Source organism: Bidens hawaiensis, unplaced genomic scaffold (assembly GCF_021521415.1).
Source record: "Bidens hawaiensis isolate Kalapana, Puna unplaced genomic scaffold, B.hawaiensis_p1.1 tig00004618_1, whole genome shotgun sequence".
In the NCBI taxonomy this organism is placed as follows: Eukaryota; Viridiplantae; Streptophyta; class Magnoliopsida; order Asterales; family Asteraceae; genus Bidens; species Bidens hawaiensis.
In genome coordinates, this window is record NW_027491282.1 from 1,027,998 (window position 1) to 1,043,471 (window position 15,474).

General features: G+C 34.5%; 1 protein-coding gene and 1 pseudogene across 1 annotated transcript; both read left to right on the forward strand.

Moving 5' to 3' along the window:
- The first annotated feature begins 721 nt into the window (after positions 1 to 721).
- On the forward strand, positions 722 to 2,050 carry LOC143627257 (uncharacterized). The gene is made up of 2 exons (XM_077097123.1): positions 722 to 930; positions 1,405 to 2,050. Exons 1-2 carry the CDS (start codon positions 722 to 724, stop codon positions 1,913 to 1,915), a joined length of 720 nt encoding a protein of 239 aa, XP_076953238.1. The 3' UTR covers positions 1,916 to 2,050.
- Positions 2,051 to 10,805: 8,755 nt separating this feature from the next.
- Positions 10,806 to 14,589, forward strand: LOC143627258 (ASI1-immunoprecipitated protein 3 pseudogene; annotated as a pseudogene).
- The last annotated feature ends 885 nt before the right edge of the window (positions 14,590 to 15,474 follow it).

Sequence of the window (15,474 nt, forward strand, 5' to 3'; positions counted from 1 at the left end):
TAAATAACATAAAATAACAGTATTTAAAAAAGAAAAAATAACTATACATTTGAAAATGAATTGTAAGATATTTTATACTCTCAAATTTTCAATTAATTAATAATCGATTGCCAACGTTGGTTTATTTGTGTATTTTGTTTGGGCTGCTGCTTAAGCAACATTTGGGCCTTCAGGGATTTATTTAGTAAAAAACAATATTTACGGCAATGGTTGGTGACTTGGTGGGCCACCTTCACCGATTAGTGATGCATAAACAAACTGGTTAAACACTAACAGGTTAAGAAAAAAAAACAGTTAGTACCCTGTTTAAACCGGCGGTTAGAAACCGGTTTATAGCATTGATTTCCAAAACTTGTTATTGGGTTTTTTGTTTTTAAACAAACCTTTTTTTTCCAGTTATTTACTGGATAGTGGTTTAATCATTTAAAACCGGTTGGTACCCTAATCGGTTATTGGGCTAAATGGGTAGTTTGTAACCGAGCGGATTTATTCAGTTCGGTTTGTAACGAGCCAAACAATGAGTTCGGCTTGTAAACGAGCACTGTTCGGCTCTGCTAATAAACAGCCCGTAGGGGCTTGGCTTATCTCTCTCTATCCATGAGGATAAGATAAAAGGCCCGGCTCCCAAAAAAATAATTAATTAATAAGATAGTTAAATGAAATGGGCCAGAGGGCCCGACCATCGAGCTTAACACTACTAATGGGTATGGGCTGAATGAAAATGTCGGTTACATTACGAGAAGCTTCAACTGGGAAGAAACACACCAACACTAAGTCATCTTTAAAGTTGCAGCATATCAAGAACCTTGCAATGTGGGCTAGTCAGGATACTGTTATACCTTCGTTAGGTGCCTTTTTCGGTCACCATTTAGCCACTTCTTCCGAGTCAATTGGTGCCCCGGTTGACCCATCTTTATTTACTTGTCAAAGGTGCATACATTCACACAAACTCTCTCATATTATAATACTATGTTAGTTATCTCATGACTAGGCCTGTAACCGTACCGAACGAACATGAACACTTAATCGGACAAATATTTGTGTTCATGCTCGCTCGATTAAATAATGACCATGTTCTTGTTCGTTTATGTTCATTTATTTAAAATCTAAACGAATAGTTTAAGAACATGATTGAATAAAGATAAACGAACATATATGAACACACACTAACAAATAAAAAACAATAATTTGATGATTCATCCAAGAATGAGCATAAATAAGCGAACATAATTGAACACGTGTTTGTGTTCGTTCGTTTAATTAAATGTACACAAACTTTTTGTTCATGCACATTTATTAAATAAACAAACATAAATGAACTTACCGCCGAATGGTTCACGAACAGTTCACTGAACGAATGTTCAGTCATTTGCAAGCCTACTCATGACCATGCTGTTTGTGCAGATGTGAATCAATACTTCATCCAGGCTCCAACTGCACCATCCGAATCGAGAAAAACAATGTACGTACTCGACACATAGGCAAGAAAACGACACATCAACCTCAAAACAACATTGTATACACTTGTCATTTTTGTTCACACAGAAATATAAAAAGAGGCACTCCAAGAAACACAAGTCAACCAAAGGTCAAACCACATCCAAAGTCAAACAATCAAAGAACCAATAGCACTATTGCAAACACTATAGCAGCTTCACCGGGACCCACAACAGACGGTCCTCACAGGGACAAAATGGGAATTGTGGAGATAAAATCACCTGATAGAACCGGGACTGGTGCATCTGGTCCAACTACTCCATTGACCAAGCCGACAATGACTTTGCTGGAGTCATTGATGAAGAAGAGGAAGCGGTCGGGGGCTAAGAAAAAAGTGGTACCCGAAAGTACTCCAGTTGTCGAGAAATCGTCTAACAGAAGGAGAAGAAAATCTTGGACTAGTTTGAGTGAGATTTGATGAAATTGAAAGTGATTAGAGAAGGAAGTTGAATGAATTTTAACTGTAACATTATCTAAGCAGTGAAGAATTTTGATGCTTAGTTGATTAGCTAGATTATCTTGTATGTTCATTTTTGTCTAAAATCTTGACTTTAGAGTTCTCAATCAACTTCTTTTTATTGTTGGATATATCATCACAAAACATCAAAGTGGTTCAGTTACATGTATCTTGTGCATATTTAATATGCACCATGCATATAAGTTTATAGTATGTATATAATTTTTAGAATGACTAACTTGCACCTTTGAAACCTACTTACAAATGTGCACTAATGTTCATTATGAGGATGGAACTTTCATCCACCTGAAAAGAACAAATGCAATACACACCTTAATACCGCTATCCAGAGTAAGTTTTGTCCTTTTGGTATTAACGCGTTGTAGGGTGGAAGGGGCATCCTCAAGCAGTGGCTCGACTTCATTCGGGGACACCATCGCAAGCCATTTAGGTTTGCAAATCGGGTGGTAATTCATGTTCATGAACCCGATGTTTTGGGTAACAAAAATGATGCCCCCTCCCTTTGGGTGGTATTGGGTACTTACGAATAAAAATGACAAGACACTACTTAATTGGTTGATGTTTTAGATTGTTAATATAAAAATTAGGAGTACCCTTTCCATCCCTAGTTACAAATACCAGTATGGTAAGTAGTGAGTAATATCGAATGAGATTTGAGAGAGCAAAATCCTTTTACAACTTGGAGAGGTCTTCTATTTATAGCCGAAGGTCTGGATTGCTATTGGGTTAAGTGCCAATTGGGATATCCGCTTTCTCCCCTCTGTGACCTACGTGGTGGAGATCGTGGAGGCCGTTTTGCGCATAACATACTGTGCAGTAGTGTTGTCTTCCCTATACAGTCGTCGCATGTATAGGTGGCGCTACCCCGTTGAGCTTTCTCTCCCCCGTAAAAGTATGGTGCTGACGGTGGTCCCGCGCGTTCCTTTATCTAGGTGGCACATGTAGATCTTTTGTTTGACCCGACTCCAACTAGAATCTGAGACCATATTGGTTGGCAAATCCAACATTTTTTATTGTTTTGACCCGACTCTAACCGACTGGTTGATTAGGGTTTTTGCAATTAAAAAAAGTGATCGAAAACCCGATTATGGTTGGTGACATGTTCGGCCAACCTTGGATGAAGCAAAACATAATTTCCTTTTTTATTTTATATTTGATTCTTTTGCACTTGTTCACTGTACATATATAAATTTTATAAAATAAAAGTTACCAATCAAAATTCATAAACTGAAATTTATATATAATTTACACACATAAATTCATTAAAAATACACTAATGTAGCTAAACGTAATTAAAGATTAGAATTAGACAATAAAGTATACTAAAGCATAACTATTTTCAATCTGAATCGTCGTTCGATCAATCCGACTAAAACGTGCTCGTCCTCCTATGCTTCATAGTAATACGACCAATTCTACGATCTTGATATGTTTCTAACTCTGAACTAGTCATTTTATCCTCTTTGTTATATATATACTTAGTATTAGTGGAAGTGAAAATTTTAAGTATGGTTGGTTTTGTAAATGAAAGAGAGAAATTAATTTTTTTAATAAAATATTGGAATTTGATTATAAGGCCGAGGGTAATGGGGGGTGAACGGGGGCGCGACTGCTGATGTGGCTCGCGAACACCGCTACACCCCTCAAGTGAGCCGGGGCGCGGTTGAGCGCCGTGGCTAGGACTGCGGGGCTTATATAGCCGTTAGAGGTTTTGGTTTTAAAAAAAATAGCCGTTGGCTATTTTAATTTGTTTTTTGTAAATCCATTATAAATAACTACCTATTTTATAACAATAACACACCATTCTCACTACATTTCTCTCTAATAATTTAAGAATCTCTCAAGTTACAAACCATGTCGGGCTCGGGTTGCGGTAATATCGACATCAACGACACTCAATTTCCCGAGGGATTAACTACATGGACGACGAATCGTTCAAGAGTTCATGGATATGTCACAACCCAATTATTCGGTCCCGGAAACACAACCGGAGCCGGCACCGAATAAGCCGACAAAACAATCCCATAATAAGAAGAGGAAGAAAACCGGCGAAGCGGATGGTCCTTCGGCACCGGAGAAGCGGAAGTCTACTCCGTGGTCTAAAGAATAGAAACTTGCGTTGGCGAAAGCTTGGATTGAAATATCCCAAGATCAGTTCGCGGGTAAATTATTTCGTGAATTTTATTGTTTAATATATCTTTTAAGTTTTGTGTGTACTTATTACATTTTTTGTTATTTATTTTGTAGCCGACTTTCAAAGAGCTCGAGTTTTTTGGGGCAAGGTTCGGGAATGTTTTTATGATCAAGTGGGGAGTAGGGCTCGCACCGATAATATGATATCGGGTCGGTGGACTGATACTCGTAAATATGTAGGATTGCCTACCAACATACATAACCACAATGTTAACCGAATGCGGCCGAGTGGGTCCGATGATCTCGCGGTTTACCAATTCACATGTGATGAATGGAAACAAGAGGTGCTGAGGAGGTACGGGGTGGTGAAGACGTTTGACGAGGGCTACTTGTGGGAGGTGTTAAGAAAGTGCTCGAAATGGATTGAACTATGTGCGGAGGACGTGGGCGATGGGGCAAAACGTACAAAAACTAGTGCGTCCGGCACATACGTCTCTTCGAGCGGGTCGGAGAATCAGATTGACTTCGACCTAAACTTGTCCGAATGTCATTTGAAAGACCAAGGTTGTAGCCGCCCTCCGAGTAGGGATCATGGGAAAAAAAACTGTTTTTCGATAACGACTATAAAAAAGAAATTAAGGAATTGTCAAGTGGCCTCCTCTCGATTGGTGAAGCTCGACACAAAAGAAACCGTTTCAAGAGTTTTGTTTTTCTAGTCAAAGACTTTAGCCACCTACCGCCATACGACCAAGCGCTAATGGAGGAAGAAAAAGAACATATTCGGAAAGGTATTCGGAAAGAATTGGCAACACAAAAATAAAAACGTTATTTATATGTATTTTTTATTTTTCCTTTTTATTTTCTTTTTTATTTATGTTTTAATGAAGTATTTTAATTTTATATTTGTATGTATAACAAAAAAAAATAAATAAATAAAATCAATCAAGCCCCGGATCGTCTAGACCACTACACCCTTTTGGGCTTGGTTAAGGGGCTTGATCATGTGTCACATCAACACCTACGTAACGCAAATATATTGGATCATTTGGGACTCAACAAACCCCACTACCCTTAACCTAAATGAAAAGTCTTTAATGCTCTTCCACACCTTCCATTCTCTCTCACCACCCTTTAAACTCCTTTACTTTATTTTTGTTTTCTCTCTCCCATGGGTGCACCAATAACCTTACAAAATAATTGATATAAATTCACAATTTATTATGCAATTAAGAAGTTGATGGATGTGATTTTCAATATTTATTTGTTTAATTCTCAAAACTAAACATTTATTTCTCAATAATCTTTCTCTAACCCATTAGATAACTATTCTTAAAAAGTTCATATACCCTTTAGTGAAAAAAAAGCCTAAAGAAAATGAGAAGCCCTAAACCAGTTAAAGGGTTGAGGCTAAGGCGAATCGAGCAACTATTGAAGCTAAGGTCGAGAAGAACAATTAGGCAGCAGTCGGATGAAGACCATCAATCACCTAAAACGCCAACCATCGCCAGAAACGCAATAATTAACACATGTTGTCTAGATGCGTCTCATAGACACATTTTTAACTTGTAATAAAATATACTTTAAATGTTAAAACAAGTACACAATAATTAACACATGTTGTCTAGATACAAGTTTATTTTACAAATTTGTTTTCTGCTTAGCTTGCTGACGTGTGTGAATATATATATAAATATTTAAGTAAAAGTTCCACACAAATCGGGTTTTAAAATATGTTTTCACCTACAACTAAACCACACACGAAAGGCAAGTGTACCTATCGTTTGTAATAAAGTGTCGGTAAGAACCGAGTATCAATCCATAGACACGGCAACTTTCTAGTACTAAATCTTTGTAAATGATCAACCGAACAAATAAATCTTGATTTGAATATTTAACTAATTAAACTAGCATACAATGAAACAAAGCAAGTAAAAATACAAGAAAAACAATCAATCCAACAAACTACATAGACAAGAATCCACTCTACTAACATGACAAAATAGCAATGATATAACAAAACATCATGAATCTAAACATAAATACTAGATTTTAATAAAGCAACCTAATACTAGCAAATCATCATCATGATGGGTTTTCAATCAAGAGATAAACATAGACTAACTTGTTTGTCAAAACAACAAAGTCTCATAATCAAAGGAAAGCTAGCATGAACAACATTCTAACCACCTAAGATTACACTAAAGTAGCCAAATTAATGAAATTAATATAAACTTATGAAACTTTAACTAGCAAGTCATCACCAAGTCAAGAATCATAACAACACTCATCAATTTTCCAATATTAAGTGTAGGGTTTCATACTCATCAATAATTATATAACCAAGTTAATTTTTACTAGTCATTCCTAACTTAATAATGTAAACAAAGGAAAGATGAACATTCAAAGTTTACAAACAAACATCAAGAACATAGTTTTTCAACATGAATGCCTAAACATTTGCAAAACTAACAAGGTTATGTAACATAACAAGCATGCACACCATCAATATCAACTTAAACTCAACCATATTCTTGAAATAACACCAATTTATCAAAATCATGCGTAGATAATATATCACATTAGCAAAAGCTTCAACATTGTCTAGATAGCAAAAGTAGCTAGCCCATAAGGCTTAATACAACTACAATCAAACTATAAATAAGCTTACAAAACATGTTCAAGAACAAAGGAATGCAAACTAAGATCAAACAAGGATTGAAGGATGGAATGATGAATCTTGTGTTGGTGGAAGCCTCCAAGAATCCCCAAAAATTGTTGCACTTGGTTGGGAGAGAATCCCCAAGACTCCACACACCAAAATGAAGTGAAAATAAGTGTTTATAAGCTTCTGGACAAAGTGCACGGTCATGCACAAAAAGTGCATGGTCATGCACTATTTTGGGTAAGTCAAACATTCACTTTCGACGCTCAGAGTTGCAGGTTCCAAAAATAGTGCATGGTCATGCACAAAAAGTGCATGGTCGTGCATTTCCGGCACTAGCTAGTGCACTTTCAAAATTAATGTGTCTTGTCCTCGTCATCGGATAGTGCACGGGCTCGTGCCCTCGGAAGTGCATGATGGTGCACAAAAAGTGCATGATGGTGCAGTTTCACTTTTGGCACGATAGTAGATGTGCACGGGTTCCAATAAAGTGGCACCGTCATGCACATAAGGCGCATCATGGTGCCGTTTCAGAGCATGGTCATGCACTTTCCTAGCATGGTCATGCACTTTGGCACGGTATCAGATGTGCACGGGTTTCGATAAAGGTGCACCATCATATCCATAAAGTGCATGATGGTGCAGTTGCTCAGCATGGCCATACACTTCCTTAGCATGGTCATGCACCTGCACTCTGCATGGTCATGCACTTTTGACAGATTCTTGATTTTTGTCCGAAAACGTCATCTTTTCATCGTTTCTTCGTCGGGCGGGCGGGCGCTCGGATCTGCAAATTCATAAATAACTCAAATAAGTACCGAATACAACGAATTTGCATGGAGTTTTACCAAAATAAAAAGATAATTTTATATTAAAAGGTGTACACTTTGTGTTAAATCACTTGCCCACGAGACTAATTATGGTGTTGTACTTTTGTTTGAATACAGGATATTGTATATTGTTCTTGAAAGATTTTGACTCATATACCAACACAGTTGGGTCACATGTCAAGGGCAAATATCTTGTATATTTTATTTTTTTTCTTTGTATTACACCAATCCTCATACCATATAAATGGTTTTTAAAAAAAAGGTCATATGGGTAATATGGCCTTTGTTAGTGCAGTTTGTTATTACATAATATGTTTCCGTATCAGTGTAACACATCATTTGACTTGTATAATTTGTAAGAATACCAACTCATACAATTTTATACACATTTTTTCTTGTATGATTAGCTACTATCATAGTCATATGACCACACATAACCTCTTCATAGCATTCACATTCTATTCTTATTTATATAATTTAGCTAAAATTTAACTTTAACCTTAAATTTTGTTCATTTTTTAGAAAACTTCCACATATCATTATCGCTATTCAATTAAATAATACATTTTTAATCATTTTTTGCAATTATATTTGTCTTTTATTCAAAAAAAAATATGGGACGAATATTGAGTTGGTAAATATAAGAAATCACTAATCAATCATATATATAAACCATATGATTTATGGATATGAAAAAAATATATAAAGAATAGGATGTGGTGATTTTTTTTTCATGTATTTTGAAGATAAAGATTATTAAAAAAAGAATGGGAATGCTCTCATATGATATATATAACCATATGGCACATGAGTTGTAAGTGGTGAGTGTGGCTAGTATGTCACTGGTATGCATATGAGTCGTAAGTGGTGTGTGTGGCTGGTATGCCACTGGTATGCATATGTATATCATATAAAAGAAATATAGAATAATTTGGATAAAATATTTTGTCACATTGAATATTATTTGTATAAAATCTAATGTCATATAAATTATTTATAGAATTTAGAATTATTGGATTAAAATAATCTCATTTTTAATGAGTTGACCAATAATAATCCTATCTGAGTTATTTTCCTCTGGCAATCCCACATTTTTCATATTTTTTGTTTTATGATCCCTCGTTAAAAATAATTAGCGGGGCTAACTTTTTGCTGATGTGGCTATATGAGTTGGCATTTAAAAATCCAAAATGGTTTATTTTATTATTATCTAAATTACGTGGAATCCCTCACCCATATAACTCCCAAATTATCCATTGGAGCCTTAATTCCGCCGCCGGACTAGCTACGGCACCATCTCCGCCGCTGGATTTGAAGAAGTACCCATCGGAAAAAACGACTTAATCGTATCAGCAACCGTGTCGGAATCAAGTGAAGGAGGCAAAAAGCTTGAATTCTGAGAACTACCCAGTTGATATCAACAATATTATCATCTGGGTGTTGCTCAAATTAACCCAAATATTCCGGGTTCTACTCAAAATTCACAATTGAAGAATTAGGGTTTGCGTTTCTTGGTACCGGAGTTGCAGTTGGTTTGCTTTTCCGGTGGACTGTACAATGTGACCACCTTGAACCTCGACAATCTCGCCGTCGGTGTTCCTTAATCTTGACGACGCAGTTGGTTCTTGCTGCTGGTTCCACTAGAGCTGTTGGTGGTTGGGAAACTGATAACTTTCATCCATTTTTTTCCGGTGCATATTCGAAAGAAGATGAATAAGATCGTTTGTTATTCTGCTGTGGCGGCGGCGGAGGTGGTGCCGTAACTACTCCGACATGGGTTTGTTGAAGCTTAATAAGGATTCAAGCATATAAAAAACTTAATTTTAGATAATAATAAAAAACCACGTTGGATTTTTAAATGACAACTCATATAGCCACATCAGTAAAAAGTTAACCCATTTAATTATTTTTAACAGGGGATCATAAAACAAAAAACATGAAAAATGTGGGACTGTCAGAAGGAAATAACTCAGATAGAATTATTTTAATCCAATAATCCTATAATTTATTGTAAGATCAAATTTAATTTTTACATAAGCTTGTGTTGTATAAAATATTTATATACATATCAAAAATAATTTCAAAGAATATTATGTCATGTTAAATAACTCTTATAAAGTTGTGTTACATCAAATCATTTAATATAAAATATTTAAAAAATTGTTACAAAGATACGTAAGAACCAAATTAGAAAAAGAAATAAAAATGGATAAACAGAAGTTAAAGAAAACATTTTTTTTCAAAATAGTTAAAAAACTTCAAATTTTTTCCGATTAAATTAAAAAAAAAAAGATAAAAAGATAAAAGATATTGTTCAATTGACGGGGGAGTAACATGTTTCACAAGGGTATAAAACTTTCATTTAAAATTCTCATATTTGTATTTAGTAAAAATAAAGTTGTCAAGTAAGTGATGTCCATTAACGGAGGTAAAATTTTTAAACATCTAGATTAAAAAGAATAAGATCTTGGGTTCAACTCCCGGATAAAAAAAAATAAAAAAAAAAATATCAACTCATTACCCTCTAATTTTACATTTACTCTCTCATTTTCCACTCAATCAATAATCTATTTTTAGACTTATTTTAATTAAAAAAATTATTTAAGCAAATAAATGATAATTTAAAAAAAATATACTCTTACCTAAAGTACTAATATAGATTTATTTAAAAAAATTCAATTAAATACACACAATTATTAAGTTTAGAAAATACAAGTATACTAAAGTCACATCCCCACTTGTGGGCCAGATGGATTCTTCAGTGAAGATTTAAGTTCGATTTTCACTTGTGTCACGTCGGAAGTGGATATTGACAATTAAAGATTTGAGTTAGACTTTGCTAGGCTATCAGTTCGAATTTCGAGTTCATCGGGGTTTTCATCTCATCTTAGAGAGTCGTGCTCTTGTGATGGTACAATGACTGTCAAGTGTCATGCGACAGTATGGTATCTAGGGAAACACGCGCCCAAACCAAACTCTATATCCAGCATGGTGTCAGTTAAAATAACATAGTCTGAAAAGAGTAGGAGTAACAGAACGAGTAAATCCAAATTGAAATGTGTGAACGCAAAACAATAAATAAATATTGATAGAGAGAAGGGTAAAATAGTAAAACCAAGTAGTAGTATATCTAGCCCACCACCCTCCATATATTGCAGGTTACAGGCACAATCAGACCCTGCCCACTGCCACACTGGCCCTAGCCATGGCGGAGATTACCGATGGTGACTCTCCCTCTATTCCCTCCGGCCACTGTTCCGGCTCTCCACCACCACCAACACCTTTGCGGGTCGGCTTGACGGAATACGAAGACGATGAAGAAGAAGAAGATGAAGTTGGAAACAGCGTAAAGCCGATTGGAAATGCAGTTAAAGTTTCATGCGTTGGAGGATCAAAAATATTCCATTTCAATGGTTTCGAAGCGCGTGGCGTTTGTTACCTTCTCGTAAGTCATGCTACTTTTTTTTAAAAAAACTAGTAGGAGACCCTGCGCTTCACGAGTTATTAGACTAATAAGAAAAGAATAACAAAAGGTCATTTAAAATTTTGAAAATAGTTTAATTAAGTAAAAAGCAATAAAACCACTTAACTATTTGACATGTTCGGAGTTGGTTGTCTATTAACATCTTTTAAACACTTAAAATGTTTTTGATTCAAATCTCATAAACTACAAAAACCTTTACATCTAGATCCACCAATGTTGATTTACAATCGTAGAACACTTTCTAAAATGGATGCTCACAATTGAATTCATGGAAAGAAGGTATCGGGGGTGATGGTTAATGTTTGAGAGGGTTTTAGGTTCGAAATCTGATTCAAAGGGTTTTCGATCTTACAATGGTGGGTTTTCTCTTTGACGGTGTTCATGGGTGAGTCAGGCTGGAGTGCCAAAATTAGTATGGATAAGTGATATCCTGTCGAAGGCTTACTCGGGTATTGAGGGTAGTTCTGAAAACGATGATAAAAAGAGCATTCACGAGCTTTTATGTAATTGGTCTTCTAATCTAAGGGCATGGGGACGTGATTGAGGCTTGAGATCTTTATAGTCTTAGGTTTCATTTGAAACCTGATTGAACGGGGGTTTCCTCATAATATTGGGTTTCATCTTAGATGGTGTTCTAGAATGAATCATGCCTGAAACGTCAAAATTATTATGAATGGTTGACGTTCCATTCTGAAATAGTTCACTAAGATAATGAGCATTCTATATGGCATAAAGTAAAAATAGATGAAACAACTGTAACACTAACAACACTACATTGAAATCTCTATCTCTATAACCTAATAAAGAAGTTTATTGAAAACTAAATAATACATCTATATTTCAATTTTAAGGCTCAATTCTCTATAACCTATTAGAGCATTCAAATTACCTTCTCTATTTCTATAATTACATTAAAAAATACTACATTTTCTCTCTCATATACAATTAAATAATACTTTTTTAAATTTTTATCATTATCTTTTCTCTCTCCCTACTCACAACCACTTTCAAATATATTAAAAAATAAATTGAGGATCAACAACATCCTCCAAATTTATTCAAAATTTATCTATTTCTTTAAATTTTCTCTCTTCTCTCCTTATAACCACTCATCATTCTCTAAAAATTTTTAAAGATTTTCTCACAAAATTTTTATAAGAGCTGATTTGAATGCTCTTATGAGTGCATAAAAAACAAGAATAATAAAATAAATGGTTATGAGCATGATATAGATAGATATGACGCGTTGGCTGTTGGGGGTTTGTGAAAAGTAAACAAAACGTCAAAGAAAAATGTGTTCTTTAATTAAATTATAGAGATGTATAGACTCCAATGTGAACTTGTAAGCATTTTTGACCGTTTTTTTTATTTTTATCTTTATAATTACACTAAAAAACACTATATTTTTCTCTCTCATATACAATTAAATAAATATTATTTTTACATCTTTATAATTACTTTTTTTTCCACTCACAATCACTTTCATATATATAAAAAAATAAATAGAAGTTGAACAATATTCTTTTAAATTATTCAATCTCTTAGTTTGATCGTCGGACGTGCAGAGGATACTATTCTTGTAGTACCTGATGATCCTTACATGTTTGTGCAGGAGGATACTATTCTTGTAGTACCTGATGATCCTTACGTGAACATGAAGCCCTCAGTGGCTATCATCAAGGTATTTCACATTTTTATGTTGATTAATTTATATAAGTATATGAAGTGAAGGGTATAGTAATTCATACGCAGAGAGAATTTGATAAAACACTAAAGTTAATGAAATATTAACCTTTTTGTTAAATTATAAGGTCGGAAGATATAGAGATTTTAATATGAATGTTCTAACATTATTAACTACATTAACAATTATTGGTTACTTCAACGGTAGCCGGTCATTATTTACTTGTTTTTTTAACAAGCACGTGAACATTTTTAGGCTTTTATATTGGGAAATTTTGTTTTTATATATATATATTTTTATGGGTGCAGTTACTGTACGTAAATGTCTTAACGTACGGTAGGTACGCGAGACGCTCAAAGGCGAAAACCTAAAACGCTCACAAAAACTTAAACGCTCAAAAACAGCTTTTGTGAAAAAAATTGAAAAATTGATTAACCATCCAAAACTGTTTTTTTCGGTGAACCAATGATTGATTGGATATGTATTAACGATTCCGAGATGTTTGAATGTGATTTCATGAATCGATTCGTGAAAAAATAGATCCGCGTACGTAATGTACGTTAAGGCATTTTAACGATTTTATTAAGAGACTACCTCTGAATCAATTTTATTAAGAGACTACCTCTGAATCCAAAACTTATGGTTGTTTGTTAGTTTCTAAAAGAGACATCCTCTGAATCAGCGAGAGGTAGAGTGTGTTTGATTCGCTTAAAAGATATCTTTTAATGATTAAGTTTAAAAAACATGTGGACGGTTCAGAAGTTACCTCTTAATTAGTCAAGCATCTTAATGACTTATCAGAAGATTGCCAAACAACCCCAATATGTTCAAAGTTACGAAGTAAATATAACTATACATTCAATGACATAAACAAACAATAAAACCGATCACATCACAAATGTGTAATTAGTAGTAATTAAATTGACCAATACATAAGTTAAAACAGTACAAGATAACCATTCTAGTATGGTTTGTTGTAGTTTTTCTATTTATGTTTCCCTGTTCTATTTTAAAGTTACATGGTGGTTACAATTTGTGATAATTTTCCTTTCATTAGAAAAAATTGGTGCTTCATTTTAATTTTACATTTATTATTATATTGGACTCATTTTATGATACGGAGTATGAAACTTGTTTCGCGTCGGTTGTATGTGCAACATATGTGGGTTTAGAGCATTTTCAACCCGTTCACTATAAATATGTGAGTTTGTAAATGATATAGTATGATCATGAGTGGTTGTGAATAGAGGATAGAGAAAATGTTATATGAGAAAGTTAAATTTGGGTTTACATTGTTCACCCTGTATAAATTTTTTAATATTTTAAAAGTGATTGTGGTTGGAGAAGAAAGAAAAGCTAATGAACTCTCTCGCTCACCAGACTAGTCTTTTGGGTTGGGTTCTCATATTTGGGCCATAACATTTTCATGTTCGCTTATGTAAACAGGATATTTGTGCGACACGAGATGGGAGGATTACAGTGACCGGACAAAGGTTTTACCGACTCGAGGTAGCAGTAAACGAAAATGGTGAAAAGTGGGATTCGAGTGAGTCGAGAGAACTTTTCTATAGCTTTGATAAGACTGAGTTCCCCGCTAGCGCGGTTATGCACAAGTGTCGCGTTAACTTTATTCCACCAAACAAGGAGATCCCGCGTGCTAAACATCAACCAGGTTTCATTGTTCGAAAGGTATATGATTCCAAATACAAGGAACTCACCGAGTTAGTGGATACATGTTATGATGATTCAAAACAACATGAAATCAATTTGCTTCTTGAGAAAACAATCGCCAACGTCGCAAAAGAGTCGTTGAAGTTGTAAGTTATATATTAGTTGTATAGAAGTAGCTCTACATTATAACTAATTCACCTTTTGCTAAATGTGAAATGTATATATAGATGATGAACTACGCTCAACGAATTACTTTATTTGCTTCTACAAGTATTCCATTTCCACACAAAGCGTTGATCAAAATCTTCGGTAAAACTCGTGATCTTGAGTATTGTCTTCTTTCTTTTGGTCTTCAAATGTCAGCAGCAGCAAGAATAAGAGGGACCGATTGACTTATTATTGGTAAAAAATGTATGAGTCGGCCAGTGGTTTAGTACGGGTTAAAATTCAAAATAATATTACATGTGTTCCCTAGTCTCATTTCACAAAGAAAAGGAAAGAAAAAGAGAGGAAAAGATAAAAAAACAAAAAACCACGTTCCAGATAATTTTTTAAGAATGGGAGGGGAAGGGAAATGAGGGGAAAATCCTGGAAAATGGGAGCATATATTTGACCTCTCAAATTGCAGAGATTAGAAGAGAAAATATTTTTGGTATAATTTTAACTCTTATCAATTACTAATTTACCCTCATATCTAACTTCTTATCATAGTTTACTTAAAGGGTATAAATAAAAATTTGGATTTTCTTTTCTTTTCATCTTCATTAAACTCAGGAACACAAAATATAATCACACATTTTCCTTCTTATAGCTTTCTTTCCTGTTCTAATTCTCCTTTTCTACTTAGATGAGACTCGAGAACACAATGAGTGATTGCTTTTGAATCTTAAAAGAGGTTTGGAGTGTTGGGCACATTGTGTAAGCAAGCCTGATTTCAGCTTGTTAACTTACAAGACTTCAAGCTCAGCTCATTTGTAGTTTTTTTAAGCTCGAACTTTGCTCGTTTATTATTTTTATTAGATAAATTATAAATAA